We start from the raw sequence: 17,251 nt of genomic DNA on the forward strand, positions 1-17,251 counted from the left end.
GTTCTTTAGCACAGTGATTTTTTTTAAAAAAACAAAACACCTCCATTTGGGGAGAAAAAGGAGTAGTAGGAAATAATCAAGCTGGCAGGGAAAGACTGCCACATATGTATAGTTGTAATAAAATAGGGCAAAAAAGTGAAAACAAATTTTTTTTTTTGTCAGCTGCTTAACGGAATTTTTCTGTCTTACACCTATCCTGTTTTTTGCCCTCCTTTCTAAAATGGTTTGAATTGCTTACCTTTCACTTCAGGATATTGATTTTTAATTGGTTAAGTGAGGTAAGGCTTCGCTGTTTCTCATGCCAAAATTCAGGCATGAATTTTGTATCTTCCATGCTTACTAACCTTCAGTTTTATTCTCTAATATCGTTTTACCACCTTAATTTACAACCCAGCAGGGGGTAAAGGAGCAGCTATGTATAGCAAAGGGCACTTCTGTGCATTTAAACCTGGGCTTTACAAGCAAATGAACCTGGTCATTTTAAGTTTAGTCTACGTTTTAAAAAATCTTACTGGTAAGCTTTTGGATCTTGAGCAGTTGCTTTCTGTTTTAAAGAATTTGTCTTTATTGCCAAGTTAATCTCAGTAACAATCTCTAGGAGGGACGAGTTGAACGTTTTTGTGACATCTCCTATCATCTCTTCTAGTTGTTTTTATAAAGCTCCAAAAGCCACTTCAAAAGATCACTAGAATTAAAAAAAAAAAAGAAAAGCACATCTGCTAATATTCTTTCTAAATTATCAGTCACTCAAAAGATAGGTTTTTTCTCACTGGTTATGAGTAGAATCACACACATTATATTCTCAGAGTGGTGTATTGTTAAAATGCTGAATGAACTGTCTTAGGACAACAGCAAATGTTATACTTGGGGGGGAAAAAGGGTTTTTTCTTTATGATTAGGCACAGGCTTTTACACTTGCCTTTGTGAAGATTCCTCCCAACTACAGATGCGCAGAGCAGCATCTTGGTGCTCCGTTCCCGTTTGCTCAGCATCACACTGCTGTGACAGCATTGCTTGTCAGTGCAGAACTTGAGGAGGCTGCTTTATGGTTGCATGGCTCTTCTGTTAACAAAGAGGAGGGTAGTTCTCTGAAGTAGCAAACCTGGGGGATGGAAAAGGTGGCAGCTATGCTTGTGCAAAGTACGAATCCATGGTGCTGTCGCTGTGGGGTCTTGTGTTGAGATTTCAGTTGAGGGACTGATGCATCTGTGGCCCTTTATCCCTTTGGCCTCTTAGGCGGGGACCTTTGCTCACTAGCGCTCATGCTGCTCCAACTAGATCTGCGAGGTAAAAGTTGCAGATAATGAGCACTACCCACTTCTGTGGTTTACCACTGTGATACATGGAGGAATGAATACTGATTTGTCATTTTCTTCTATATGAAAGAAAAGAATCTTTCTCTTCTACTTGCCCTTTTGTTCTCCCCTGCCCAAAAGGCTGAAGAATTTATTTATTATGCTTGAAATAAAGAGTGAATTAATTTTAGAAGGGGATTTGGCATGGGCTTCCCACTAACAAAACAAAGTCGGGAGAGGATTTGATGAGACTTTCCAGTCTACAAAGGAGGCTTTCCTTCCCTGCTCTCATCCTGAAGGAGATAGAATGGTACTAATGATTTTTCAGTTTGACAGGCTGGAGTTGCATTTGATTTGATGTATATGCAATGTTACCTTCTAGAGAATTTTTTGAATGAGAGAGGATTTAGAAAATTCTTGATCATTTCTGCAGTGCTCTACAATCTCTATTTGTAACTGCCCAAGAGTCAAGAGTTACTGTTCTCATAGTAACTAAAGTACTTAACGTAAGTATCTTGATACAGATTAGTCTAAAAAACGTGCCATTTGGAAAAGCTAGGTTTCTATTGAAAGGTTACTTATTTTTGGCTTAGCTTGACAGTAATTTTTCTACAACTGATGTATAACTAAAGGACATGTTACATTGAGCATTTGAGTTTTGGTTGTGTTCTGTTGGGGGCAGATTCCGTTGCCTAAAAAGAGGAGGTTTAGATTAGGAAAGACACATTAAATATGAAATAACTGCTTTTCTGTTGACTAGTTAGCTACAGGTGCTGCACAGAGGAGTATGTACGTGTGTGTTCAGTAAGACATGCAGACAACATGCATTTTTCTGGGAGCTAGCACAAGGTACATTACATAGAAGCAGACTTGCAATCCCAAAATGTAGCCACTCGGTGTTTAGTATAGTAATGGAGATGGAAAGTTGTATCTGTATTTGAAAGAAGCTTTTGTGTGTTACTTTGATCCTCAGTATTTAGAAAGTGAGGGATAGAAAAGCTAAGATGCTTATAAATTTTCCATTGCAACCTATTAAGACGACAAACGCAATTAAAGCAAATATTTTTAGTCCTTTAGGTTATTGAAGCAAAAATACTGTCTCTAGCCTTGCTTTTTTCCTGGAGTAGTATTTCTTGGATGCAGCTTTTGAATTGAATGATGCCACAAAGCTCTTCGCAACATACTTGAAGAAAAAAAAAAAAAGTACTGAATATTGCTTAATGTCCTGAGCTTTAGATTTTATTGTGCAGAAGGTCCTAAGGTAAGAGGATATTTTTGCTGTATTTCACAACTCAGTACTGTCATTTTGGTTTTGGATTTTTGTATTGCCTTTTTTCAAATTGCTGCATTTTTTAATTTGCATTTTTTTCTGAAACAATGGTAAACAGTGTGTTAGTAATGGCATCATCATTTCAGCTAATTGGAGAAAGCTGATCAAGGAGTTCTACAATTAACTTAGCAACACTGTTAATTTAGTTTAAAAAATTAATGTGTAGCAAAAGTATTGATAGCGTTTTTAAGAGTCGGACTTTTATTTTTTACAATGCTTTTCATTAATTCCTATGTGAATGGTATTGGGTGGATAGTTTAGCTAAGTTCTCACACATGATTTTGTTCTGTTTGGAAGAGACACTTTTTCTGCAAGCTTCTTTGTAAAAAGACTTCTGGAAGATACAGGTTCCAGTGAGAGTTATTTTAAGCTAACAAGGCACTGATGTTTGTGCTTCAGGTGTTTTGGAGGACAAGAAGCCAGTCACAACCCATGGACGATGACTTTTGATTTCTCTTGGTTAATAAAAATCACAGACTCAGGAGGGATGAGCCATGTGTCCAACTAAAATCTTATACCCCACTCCTGTACATCTTGTATGGAATTCTGAAGAGGTCTCTGCTTGGTCTGGTATTTGGTTTTTTATAAATGAACTGGAGAAGGGGTGAATACTGGTATGACAGAATATATTTGCAGCACTATGCTGCTGCTGTTGCTGTTAGAGCATGGCAGCCACAGAAAGTTGTGGGAGGACTTTCAGGTGGGTTGTGGCTGGCTGATAAAAGGGAACATGAAACTCGCTGTGAAATGCAAACGTCTTATGTACCCAGCCATGGTTTCTGGACTCCCTGTTCTCAGGAGAATCATCTTGGAGTTATGCTCATTCAAGGGAAACATCAATTTAGCACTCCGCAAATGGGTGAAAAATAGCAAGGGACTGTTACAACCGGCTGGGAAAGAGCAGGGAAGAAGAGAGGAAGCTTCATGTCTCTGTGCAGCTGCGAAGTGACCTTGACTGCTGTGTTTTATTTTGACCCTCCTGTCTCTAACAGGTTGTGGTAGAACTAGAAAGAACTAGAGAATGGCAGAAGTGGTGAGCTTCTTACAGACCACTTTTACACGAGGAAACCAATAAATAGATGAGAAGCCTTTGGTCTAGAAAATGACAGCTGGAGAGAGGAAAAGGGTATGGTGAGAGATCTGTACATCCATGAACAGCAGGAGGAATGACTTACTGTCTGTTCTCTTTCAGGAACTTTGTGACTTCACCTTAAATTCTCAGGAGATGAGTTCAGAACAAATACAAAGCTGCAGCCATAATTAAACTGTGGACTTTGTCACAGGATGTTGTGACTTTTAAAAGTCCATGTGATTAAAAAATGGTTAGGTGAATGAATGTGGAAGAAAAGTCATCAAAGGCCATTAAGCTCAAACATACCAGTTAATTCTGTCTGAAGTTTCTCACTGCCTGTGGCTGGTGAGAGTGCCTGTGTCCTGCACCTGCACTAGGCTGCTGCTGAGTTTGCTGCTGCATTCGTCAAGTGGCTTGATCAAAGGGTCTGATGACTGTCAGAGGCAAGATCTGCCCCTTTTGTGATACCTTGGTGGCCTAGCAGTCAGCACACCCTTACCCCTCTCTCCCTGTGTTCGTGTTCCAAATTGCACGTTGGCATTTACTGTGCATATTCCCTGCATAGGTACAAATGGCTTCTGGTTCTGTAAATGAAATTGGTGAAGACAATTTTTGAAATAAAGAATGGCAAAGCAAAGTAACACTCCCGCCTGACACTCTGAACCCCTTTGCCCCACATTTATCTGGCAGAGGCACAGCCAAATATGACAGACTGTGGCATGGAGCTGGGAAGAAGCTTCTTAAAGTGGTTTTGCTTCTTGAACAATTACAGTGAGGTGTTCTTAGGGCAACTGTTGCTGGTGTCTGTTAGGCTAAAACTTACTCATTCTGCCTCAGACCTGAAACAGAGTGTACACACTTGAATCCCTACCTGTTTTTCCTCTTCCCTCATCCCCTGCAGAAACAAAACTATTTCACCTGCAGCCTAATTAAAGATGCAATCTCTGCTTTCAAAGTTTTGTTTTCTCTGTTTCTGAGGTGTTCAGAAAGAACTTGCTAGCTAAAGTAGTTCAACTTTCAAAAATTAAGTGATTTCTATGGTTCTTGCTGCCTCCTCTCTGATCTCTAATGCAAAGTGAAATTTGTCATAATTCTTCCCTTTGCCTAGGTCTTCTGTGGATTGCAACGGTTCGTAGGAATATAGCAAAGGGTAAAGAGAGTTATGCTTTTGATGCAGAAATATTTTTGTTTCTAAGAATGTTCATATTTTCCAAACTGTTTAAATGAAAAAGGTTACTTCATAAGCAATGCAGTATAAATACAACATAGGAACTATGCCATTCTAAAAGAAACTTGGTAGAACTTCTTTTGGATTATTCTCTACATTTCAGATTCACTATGTTTTAAGAAATACAAATTCAAACTGATTTGAAGTTAAGATAGCTAGAGGACTGCAGAACTTATGTAAAAGTGTACTTTTACATAGTGGGAAGCATAACACATGAGAGCATATGCAGAAAGCTGTTTTAGATTGAAGTGATAAATTACAGCACAGTGTTGGTACAAGAACAAATAAATGAGATTAAATTTCTTTGATACCACAAATCAGGAAAGCTTTCTGGGCAGCAGGAGAATTAATAGCCTTTCATGACACAGAACAACATAACTAACTTTGAATTGTTCAGACTCCATCTCAAAAGACTCTATGGCGTTACTGCTGCCTATGACATGGAGATGCTGGCTCCATGTTTTATTGCTTTATTGAGCCAGTTATTGCGTATTGGCAGATGTGGTCTCACTTTTTAGCTGTAAGAATAGACATAACTAATTTTTTTGTCTTTTCAGGAAATACTGAAAATTCATTTCAGTTCCTAGGTAATTCTTTCTTATCCACATAAGAATGTGGATAAGACACATAAGAATGTGTCTTATCACACACCATAATGTTGTGATCTCTTTCTAGACTTTTTTAAAAACCATCAATGTCTAAGATGTCTGAGATGACTTCTGTGTCTCTTGTGCTATCTTGTAATGCTCACTAAAACGGCATTCTAGCTGTGCTTGTGATCCTGTGATCCATGTGTCCACATTTACTCTTTGAAATAAACATTTCTTATATTGAAAACTGCTTGCAATACTTTATATGGAATTTTACCTTTGACTTGTGCTGTAGCATTGCTGTTTGTTTTCAGAAAAATTGCTATTTTTATGGGACACAGGCCAACTGTTTTGTGTGTATTGTAAAAATGAAGTCCATTGTAACAAAACATAATTATACATTATACCCCTCTTCTTAGTTTGAATGATACACTACAATTGCTTGCATTTAGCTGTGAACTCATTCTCCACTGAGGCACTTCAAAGCTCTGTTTTCCCTTGTTTCCCTCTGTTTTATAGACAGAGTCTCTATGTAAAGTCAGCAGTAAACCAGCTTTGTCAGTTTTAACCGTTTATGGTATTATGATATTTCTGACTTAAGCATGCAAACTTCTAAGAATTATTCAAATTTATACCTTATGTCTTCTGGCTCTTGCTTGAAGACAAACTCTGAAAGAAAACTCAGTATTTCATTTGCACTGAGGCTGTACAGAACTGTCACTTTTAGTAACGACTGTGACCATCTGCTTAGAACTAAAGAAAACGGAGTTAAAGTAAACCCCCTTTATCTGCCAGAGCAAACTAAAAATTGCTACTATGATGTTAAAGTAGTACTGTCCAAGCTTGTTTACTGAAAATCAATAGGTGAAACCTGGATGCCTGTCCTTGCCTGATAACATCACTTGATGGGCACAGTGAATAATATTCTCCACAGCAGACTGACTGTATCTTCTTGGAGATGTGAAGAAATTTCAGACATCAAAAACAGCTGTGAAACACCACTGAAGGTTGCTGGGCTGCCACAAATTTTATGTTTCATGTTGAAAATTTCTTTCTATGAAACTGATACATATGAGTTGGTGTGGGGAACACATCATCTAAGGATTTTTAGAGGTGGTTTTTATTGACTTCTTTCAATTGACACAAGTCTACGATGATAGTAATGGTTACAAATTCCTGAATCACAAACCTTGCAGATTATCTCTTATACTAATGTTCATGCTACTACTCTATGCCACTATATCATTAAAAAATTGATTTTAACATTTTTCACAGAAGGGCTGAGGTTGCAGGGACATATGGAGGTCACCTGGTCGACTCCCCCTGCTCAAGCAGGACCACCTAGAACCAGTTGCCCAGGCCCATGTCCAGATGGTTTTTGAACATCTACGAGGATGGAGGCTCCACCACCTCTCTGGGCAACCTGTGGCAGTGCTCAGTCACCCTCACAGTGAAAAAGTGTTTCCTGATGTTCAGAGGGAGCCCCTGGTGTTCCAGTTTGTGCCTGTTGCCTCTGGTCCCATCAGCAGGCACCACTGAAAAGAGCCTGGCTCCATCCTCTTTGCCCCTTCCCTTCAGGTATTTATCCGCATTGATAAGATCCTGCCCTTGAGCCTTCTCTTCTCCAGGCTGAACAGCCCCAAGTCCCTCAGCCTTTCCTTATAGGAGAGACGTTCCAGTCCTTTTTTTTTAACTTTTAAATTTTTTCCTGATTCTGTTATTCTCCAGCATGTAAAGCCAGGCTCCCTTAAGAACATGAATTTTAACAGTTTAAGTTTCAATTAGATCTAGAAAAAGGATTTGCTTAATACTGGATTAAAATATTATTCAAGTCTTTTAATCTGTGATCTGTTAAGGTCATCTATTCCAGTCATAAGATGATCCTTGATTTTTTTTTAATTTTATTTTTTTTTTTAGTCCTCCAAAGATGTTAGGCTCTTATCATTGCTACAGGTCTAAATATTTCCTATTTTGTTTTACATAAGTGGTGTGTACTGCCCTAAATCTTCCTGGACTGAAAAATTATGTTGTTCATTTTCCCACAGTGCTAGTTTTACTAGTTGCATAGAAGCCTGGAGTGCTTGTCACTCACTTCTCTTATTTATGTCTTGGTGTATGGCAGGTGGTGAGGAGGTGGTTGACATTACTACCAAGTGTGTATTATTACATACATAACATAATGTCTGCTAGGGAGGTCTTGGCTACAAGCTTTGCTGTAGAGAGAGGGGGGAAAAAAAAAAAAAGGAAATGTTTGTGGCTCAAAGTAACATAACATTTATACAGTTTGTCACAACTTCATGGCTCACTGGGGAAGAGGGAGCCTGATAAATTTTGTTGGTCTTGCCTCCCCTGTTGTATAGGATGTGTTCTGTGGCAAGGTATTCAGCCCAGTAACTTACCTCTCTGGTGTCTACTGGAAAGGCATCTAACCTCTGTCTGAAGCCCTCACATGGAAAATCTGTGAGTGCCATTGCAGTTGCCACCCTTCTCTGTTTCTTCAGAAGCTTCCCAACTATATCCTTGTCCTGATTGAATAAGAAAGAATATGCTTACCTCCCAGCAGAGTGATTTTTTTTTTTTTTCATTTTGTTTTGTTTGTTTTTCATTTACTGAGGGAAGTAAGGTGTTATAACAAAGGTTCAGGTCCAGTTACTCAGTTAATACCTACAGTTTAGTTCTTTCCAGTACATAGTCTTTCCACTGACTACAGATCTTCTTTCTTGATCCTTGTCAATGAAGCTGCTAATGGCCATTCATCTCTTTGTAGGAAATAGTGATGCTTGAGTTCTGAACAGGCAAACTAACAAAGTTGAATTTAATTTATGAAATGTTACATTGCTTAGCAGACTTTCTTCATATGCCTTTGAGGGTGATGTCTTGCAATAAATACTGTATATAGTGATAAATAATAGTGTATTTTTCAGATAGCTTTGAGATACACCCCTGCAGAAGAGGTATTATCTTCAGCGCAGCTTAGTGTTTTGATGGTTCTTACAGGCAGCATTTTGGACAGAATTTTTAAGGAGCAGTAGTGTTGAAAGGGAACATTTTGCACTGATGTTGAAGAGTTACAAGGTAGTTATTAGCTGGGAGTAGCTAACCCAAGTGGCTGGTTGGTTGGGTGTGAGAGTCTCGATAGTTTGTGGACAGAGTTGAAATGCCAGTTAAGGCTTGGGGTGTTTTTTCTTTTCAAGAGCGCTATTAATAAATGCAACAGAATGAGAATAATGGGTGCCTAATAAATGCCATGGTAAATTTATTAACGCTTCTAGCATGTGTTTCCACCTGCTTTCCAGAAATATGCCATGTTTGCCCAGACAGCAGTTTCACTGCATTCAGGCTAAGATTCTTTCCTCCCTCCCTCTTTTCTCATCCCTCTGAGCCTGATTAGTTAGTAAAAGCTCCTTGTTTAGATTCTTTTGCATTGAGTTTTATTAAAAAGGAGGGAAAAAGAATCAGTTTCAAAAGGGTCAGGACTATTTGGTAGCATAACTATGATTACGAGCAATCATTAAGTAGACTTGCATTCCTTTGCCTTTTTGTTATGAGGCTGGTTGGTTGTTAGTAAGAACAAGCTTAATATACTTCTGATTGTGGTTATACTGTGCTATTGATAGGTGTAGCAGGTTTTTATTACAATAACTAGAGTCTTGGATAAGCTTTGGATGAGTATCATTAAAGACTTGCAGAAAATAGATTATTGAACGTGGTAGGTTCTGGACGGTGTCTGAGCAGTCAGAATTGGGTTAGAGCTCTGTTATCGCAGAGCAGCATGAAAATGTTAGTCAGTTTTTGCCTTTGCAGTAAAACTAAGCAAATTAACTGAAATGGGATAATTTTTTTTTTTTATGCTTATTCTATGTGGGAGAGTAGACAGAGAATTTTGTTGTTTTGTGAACTTTCCAGCAAAGTGATAGATTAATCTTTCTGCTTATGGTGGTGACTGTTCTCCTAAGCAGATAGCTGTTTGCAAAGTGGCATGCTGTTGCATGTAGGACAAGTATCAGCCCATTTTCAAGTTGTCAGTAGAAGTTGTTTTTTACATGAACACCAAGGCTTCTGTGTAAAGATTAGAACCACTTGAACTTCACATCAACAAGTTGCTGGTACTGGAATAATAATGCCTTCGGCAGTAAAAATAGTCAGAACTTGGGAGGGAAGGTAAGTTAGGGACTAGTGATGTTCCAGAGCAGTTGTCATGTTCTGCTTTCCATCCTGTGAATGTCAGAATATAATGCCTTTCATGTACTGTGGTGAGCTTGTGGTGTTTTCATATCCTGTGGTGCTTTTTTTTTTTTTTTGGTAGTTTATCACTGCTGTAGTGAATGAACTTAAGTTCTTGGAGTGGAACCCTGTGATGGTGACATATCCAGGCATTTTCTAGGTTTCTTTTGTGTAATGGAAGTCATTCTACTACTGTAATGTCTATTTTGTTTAACTTGCACTGCAGTATTTATCATTCTGATTTCAGTGTTTTTTCTTTCTTTGCTTGTGGCAGGTTTGCAATGAGTAGCACAGCTTCTTGATAGAGTATTTCCATGAAGCGTGAGAGAGCAATGTATTTTCACTGTATGCATGTGCTTCTGGTGGTGTTTCTGATTATGATCAGCTACTACCTTATCACATGGCACTTGCTCAAATTGCTTTACTTGTTAAAATGTTTTTATTTTGCTGTTCTTCAAATGATTTTTTTTGTCTATAGAACAGACTTTTGCTGGGTAGGAGGATTAAACAGGTACAGAGCATGTGCTGCCCACTTTATGCAAGAATATAAAATAACTAGTTATCTATTTGCATATGTATGTTTGCTCATACAAGTATGTAAAGTAACTCTTCCAGGAATCCTAGTATCAAGTTGTGATGCCATCTTCATTAGTCAGCTACAGAGAAGGTGCCCCAGCCAAGCACAAAGGTGGGACACTGTTCCCTTTCAGAGCCTTGCCCATGCCATCCTTTGATCTTCTGCATTTAGAAAACAGAAGGGGGAAATGGGCAAAAAAAAGTCTTTTTTCTGTGTTCATTTTTGAGAAAATGGTGTACTGCCAGTAGTTTGCACTACCTGGTCATCTGAAACTGTTACTGTGTCAGACACTGATCTTTTTCTAGACAGGTGCTTTTGTTAAGTAGTACAGTGTGCATTAATAATATATAGGTGTGCTTTTTAAGAAGCTTGGTATCAAGCCTGCAAGTAACAGCCTGCAGTGATAAACCATGAGGCAACGAAGGGTCCTAGAGCTGCGTGATCTTACTGTGAAGGATAGGAGAAACATCATCTCTCTGCATATACATAATTTACGTCGTTTGCAGTTAGGAGTGCTGAATGTCTGCTGTCTCTCTGCAGCCACTCTGAAAGCCTTATATACATGGATAAACAATGCAGTTACTTCGATGGAGTAAAGCAAGGAGCACTCGTTATGATGGTCCTTCCACTGGTTTGTTCCCTTGCAGTCTGCCTTTAAGTGAGGCAAATACACACTGCTGGTGATAATCTCAGCCTGAGTTGTAAGGCAGCCTGATTAAAAAACAAAACAACAACAAAAAAAACTTAGAAAAACCTATGATGTTAGTTTTGAACAGCTGGCCTTTCGATTCCAGAGATGCTGGATCACTGGTGAGAGGTGAAAATCGAAGAGGGGAGGAGCACAAAGCTACAGCCTTGCATATGCATGAAAGCATAGCAGGTTCGATAACCTGTTCTGACTTGATATAACTGGGAACAGGTTGTAGGACTGTACAAAGAAATCATTCATTTTCTAGTACTGCAGAATTCCCGACAGAATAAACTGCACATGAGGTGTATGTGGAAACAAAATTTTGGAAACTGTGGCTATCAAATGCTATTAAGGAGACATCAAAAATAAATGTAAAAATATTGTTTTTATCTGTCAGGATGATCTTTTCAATTTGCTAATCTTTATGCTTACAGAGGAAAGAAAGAAGACTTTTTTTAACTCAGCGTGTAAAAACCTGAAGAATTCTCTCCCTTTCTAGTATATTGGTAGTTGCTTGTAGAAATTCTTTTGACCAGTGATCCTGAGGAGTACATCAGTGACTATGTAGCCACTACATGTAAGCACTTAATTATACGTTTGGGAAAGCAGTGAGTACCATGAATTTGCTGTGGTTGCACATATGACAAGAGCAAAAAAGTATTTCAGACTCATTGTCTTAGCTGATTTCTGGCGTAGTCAGCTTAGAAGAGCAAGCTGCAAAGCCATGTGATTCATTCATCATCTGCTATAGATACTATATGTGGTTACTTAACATAGCTGGCTATGATTGCTTCGTCTTCACTAACTAATTGTGAGAAAGGAAAAGAATCCACAGAATACTTTCCAAAATGTGGAATAATTATAGTTCAATTGTGACCTACTTGGCTTCTTAGCACAGATGAATTGGGGATGAATTAGGCTGTGTGGGTGTCATTCCAGAGAATTCAAGACCTGTTTTTCAAAGATGCCTTGTTCCTCTGTCTCCTTCAGTGGAGAGTACCTGGTTTTACACCTACGTTCTCATTTTTAAAGGCACCTTGTCCCTACTGAACATTTCTTGACTGGGGGTGGATGGAGTGATGAAACCGCATTATGTGGAATAGAGAGAAAACCTTTTCAAGTTTTTTGTTGCATAAAATGTTTTTACTTCTGGGTAGAATTGACATTTGGTTGGGAATGCTCACTAAGGGACAAAAAATATTCTTATGTCTTTAAGGTGACAGTATCATGTACTTTTGGATGTTACAGTACAAGAGTGTCTTCTGTTGCTTCCTATTTCATGGGACTGGTTTTCTAGTCAGAATATGTAATGCCATCTTATATCAACTTTTTATATGACAAAGGGACAGTCCTGTGAAATAGTCTAGGTAGTTTAAAAAAAAAAAAAGAAACAGCCTTTGCTGTTGTTAAACTACTAGGAAAGCGCACTCCTCATTGTGCTGTCACAGGCAGTGGGTAGATGGTAGAGAGAAAATGTGGATGCAGTCAAGAACACTTCTCATTCATGTACTAGTGTAGAACATTAGAATTAATTCACAAAATGTCAGTTCTCTTAGCAAATGTGAGAAGCATTATGGGTTTAGTTTTAGCAAGAGACAACAGGGAAAAAAAACTGTTTGCATTAGCAGGAAGCTTTCTAGAAATTGGTTTTCTCCATCTCGATAAAAATTTGAGATAGCCACTCACTCTGCGATCTTAGTGTGTGTTAGCCAAGCAGGACAGGAGAACCTTAATACTGTTATGAAAGATAAAGCCTGAGTAGATTCTAGGAGTAGACTTCAGCAGACATACTGCTCAGAAAAGTTAGAAAAACATTCTAGTGATATTTTACTACAGTCATGATGGCTTAAGGACAAAGGCAGGAGGAAGTTCAAAAGCTCCGTGGACTTTGTGGTCGTTGAAATTCATACTTTTCTTCTGACCTGTGAGAATATTTTTCAGGCTCTTGGTGGTATTTACTTTGATTTTGAGTTTTAGGCATGTGAGAAAAGTCAGTCTTCCATCTGAGTGTGCAGATGGAAGATGCCCATCGTCAGGTTAAACCAAAATCTGCTGTTGTGCAGATGTGTTACAAGGTTAGGTAACTCTGCAATAAATTTCCTGAAGCGTACTGGCTGTCCACTTCAGATCAGATTTTGCTGTCATTCAAAAGGTATACCTGCATGTTGTCATTGACCCCACGGATGATTAGACATGGAATTAAAAATTTTGGGAAATAAAAATCCTAATTGTTGTATCCTCGTGATCTGCTGTCTGTCCCTATCCCCCAGACCCAGCTGTGACACTGATTCACCACATTTGTATGGTCAGTGTTTGGTAAAAATTGAGACAAATGCAATTATTTATAAAGCTGAAAGCTGCTGGTTTCCTGGAAAAGAAAGAAATCACAAAGCACATATTAAAAAAAAAAAAACCAAACCAAAAATCAACCTCAAAAACTTATGTGAAAAATTGATTGAGGATAATGCAGGTTTTATAGCACATCTTTAGGCTGCTACAGATGTGATTTCTGGTAAACTGCAAAAAGTTCTTTATTTATTAGTGTGAGTCCGTTGACTGAAGAAAGTATGTCAGAGTGTCTCCATCTGAATCACTGCCAGCATAATGGTTACAGTGAGTTGGTTAGCCGGAATTTCCAAATAACTTAAAAAGAAAAAAAAAAAAAAAGTCTATCCTGTAAGCCAATGTAGCTGACTTACTTCATGGGCCTTTGATCATATTGCTGCTGGTGATGCTAGCAGGTGACTTTTGGAGTTCCTAGCTTGGTCTTAATAGCCAAAGCGTTTGGAGCAGTAGGATGTGACATACAATAGGAAGCTGCAATCCAGATCAGTGATGAAGATCTTGCTTCCAACTGGGAAGCTCTGCTGTCCACCAGTGGTTTAAAAAGTTGCTATAATGCTTTTCTTAAAATGGGCATCAGAGGAAAATAAGAGGAAACTTCCTACAAGGTAGTGGCTTGTATTGCTTAAGTAAATATCTTAAGAAATACGTCAAACCGTTTGTTTACTTCAGTGATGTTCTGCACCTTTTCCAATTGGGGTTTATAAAGATAATCCCAGAAAAAAACAGTTGATAAACTTTCTCTTGGTGTTTATTTCAATTAAAATGTTCAGGGTTTCTGCGGAACCTGTGCAGCAGTCTATCAGGAACTCCCTAGGAAAGCTGATGTATTCTGGAATTATTTTTCAAGGTATGAGTGTATTTAAAAGAAATTATAAGCTTTTCAAATAACCTTGGATGACTGACTTTGATAGGAAATTGTCTTGCAAGTAGGAATTGGAAGTTTAGAGCTGGTGCTGGGACTGTGGCTAGACAAGCTGGTAACATTGGACTTATATCACATCTGAAAATTGATTAAAGTGAAAAATATTTAAGGTATAGCTAAATGAATTACCCAGCTAAAAGTGCATTCTGCACAAGTTCTGAGACACCTGGACATGAGCTAGCTATAAGCTGAGCCTGTGTAGCCACTATTAATGAAAGGGTAAGACTGCAATGAGTGGTTTGGCTCAGAGGCAAAGTATGTTTGCATTATACCAGTATCGTGTACCAGCTATGTAACTTCTGGTCTAGGCAGATGTGTCATCTAAGGTATGAGCTGAGAGTAGGTGGAAAAGATTGCATAAGATGTGTTTGTGGATTTGCTTCTCTTCAGTGTGTGGTTTTTTCTTTTTTTTTTCTGAGCTGTCTTATTGTGGGTTGCTAAGAAAATTTTGCTCAAGGTGTTCTTCCCCCCACCCCAACTTAGTTGCAGGTAGCATATGTAGTTTGGTGGATGAAAGCACAGCTTGGTCCCATGTGTTTCTGCACTGAGACTCTAGACTCTTGATGATCTTAAAATTTTGTGTAGTCTGTCTGTTGCTGGGTAGCTAGAGACCCTTCATCCATATCCTTATTTTATAAATCTTACTACCTTCTCTACTTGTACTGTTTTGTCTGTAGACCTTTCTGGTTGTGTAGTTTTTTTCTTCATGCACATTCATATGCTTTTTTTCTTCAAGTGAAGAGCGAGTTAAAATTTCCTCTCTGCATCACTTCAGGCTTATTTCAATGCATAATTTAAACATATGCTTAAGGTTGTAGTTTTCATGAATGACCTAAGTCAGTTTAATTCTTCACTGTATTTTCACCTCTCCTGCATTGGCATTAGCGAGCAGTGAGCTGCCCAGTGAGATAGGGCAGCAATCTTACTCGAAACCAGTCCCACTAAAAAAAAAACAAACTGATTTAATTTGGAACAGGCTGCCCAGGGAGGTGGTGGAGTCACCATCACTGGAAGTATTCAAAAAATGTGTAGACATGGCACTTCAAGGGCATGGTTTAGTGGGTATGGTGGTGTTGGATTGATGGTTGGACTTGACGATCTTAAAGGTCTTTTCCAATCTTAATGATTCTGTGATTCAGTAATTTACTATGTGGCCATATGGCTGCCAGCATAAGCAGCAAAGCATTTAAGGACAGGTTGAAGTACTCTGAGCTGGTGTCTTTAGGTTGGGAGTTTGTCATCTCTGCTTTATTTCTGACAGCACTTGTTGGAGTTGTATGTGAAGGGTAATGGTGTTTAGCGTAGGTTTTCTTTGGCTAGGGAAAACACAGATTTATTTTTCTTCACGCTTCTATAATCTCTGCAAGAAATGTTTCACTCTTACCTTGGTCTTGCATGTATAGCACTGCTAAAGTCAGTGGGGCTTCACCCTGGGCACCTTGGTCTGCCAGTTTGCAGGCTCAATTTGTTTGCCACAAAAGATGGGCTGTGATTTGACTTCCATGACAAAGAAAACGGGTGCTTGTCTTCCTTCTGGAACTCAGTGCTGTTAGATTTTTATGCCTATAAGGAATCTGACATTTTCCTTTTTTTTTAATGCTGGGCTGTATTACTAGTTAGGTATATACTCGTTAAAAATCTGTGGTGCATCATATAAATATCATCTGATCTGATTATTCTTAAATACATTGTGGATTACAAAAAAGTTCAGATTATAGTCATGATGTACACTGACCTTGTTTCTTTTCTTTTTCTTTGCTCCCTTCCCTTTATGTGAATGGTGTATTCGTACTTCTTGTCATCGTTGCTGATTTTTTTTGCCAATCATCTAGAAAACCACCTAAGGTAAGTATTTTTTTCTCTCTTTCCATTTGTACCTGCTTGAAAATGTTGAGCAATGCAGCAATATTGGGCGTGTTCCCATAGTACGTGATCAATACAGCTTTGATAAAGGAAAATACATTTAAAAAAAAAATCTAGTCCTCATACTTCTAAGTTAAAGACTTCATAATTCTAGAAGAATACATTTTAATCCAACTGACATGCAGGCAAGGCACATGGCTTGTTAAAGCTGTGACCACGACAAGCCCTGATTTTAATACATTCGTAAAAACATTTGAAAGAGTAAATGAGTATTGTATGTAAAACATTTCATTGCATATAATTCTGCTTAAAAGTTAAAATACTGTATTTAAAAGGTGGCAAAATACATGTAGTAGGAAACAAACTGTTCTTGTTTGTAACTGATGATCTTCAGGAATTAATAATTTGTATAAAAGTGACCAAAGTGTCACAGAATTTGCTTAGAAAAGATTTGCTGTTTTGTTCATAATGCAGGGGAAGGGAGGCGGGATGAATGTTATGTATCTGTTGGACAGAGAAGGAGCCTTATGAGGATGACAAATACAGTATTGGTACAGGGCTGGTAGCAATGATAAGGTGAAAAGACTGTGTGAACTATGGCTTACCAGCAGATGCAAAACTCTGTGTTGGTATTTTGCTTCAGCAGTTTAATTATAATTTTACCTTTTCTGTTTCTGTTGGATGGTACTTTTTACAGGAGAAAAGTGTAGTTAGCTCTGAATGAGGTTTTCTTTTACATTATTCTCTTTGATTTGTAGATCTTCAAGAAATAGTGTATGCAAGTCTGATGTGACTTCTGCAGGTGTAGCAGGGCCTTCTGTAGGACATCTGGGAATAGGAATTGGGATGGATATTATCTATATATCTGTCTTACATGGATAACTATCTACTTCATAGTTCAGACAGCTATTTTATATGTGTGTGTGCATACGTATATATAAAATTTAAATATCTATTGTTTTGATTAATTTTTCTAAGTGTCAGAAGAAAACATCTTCTCAGTAAGTGATGTGTATTATTCCCAATAGGCAGGGAAGAATGGAACAAAATATTTTAACATGAATTGAAATAATTGTATTTGGAAAAAACCCCAAACAAAAATACATAATTTAA

At 38.2% G+C, this 17,251-nt stretch overlaps 1 protein-coding gene across 1 annotated transcript in view; it reads left to right on the forward strand.

Annotated features, from left to right (window-relative positions):
- Window positions 1-17,251, forward strand: part of KIF13A (kinesin family member 13A) — a 115,022-nt gene that overhangs the window by 28,412 nt on the left and 69,359 nt on the right. Inside the window, exon 2 of the mRNA XM_010285816.1 lies at window positions 16,108-16,120. Coding sequence (XP_010284118.1) covers window positions 16,108-16,120 — 13 coding nt within the window. The remainder of the gene's footprint in view (window positions 1-16,107; window positions 16,121-17,251) is intronic.

This window comes from Phaethon lepturus, unplaced genomic scaffold (assembly GCF_000687285.1).
Source record: "Phaethon lepturus isolate BGI_N335 unplaced genomic scaffold, ASM68728v1 scaffold10494, whole genome shotgun sequence".
NCBI lineage: Eukaryota > Metazoa > Chordata > Aves > Phaethontiformes > Phaethontidae > Phaethon > Phaethon lepturus.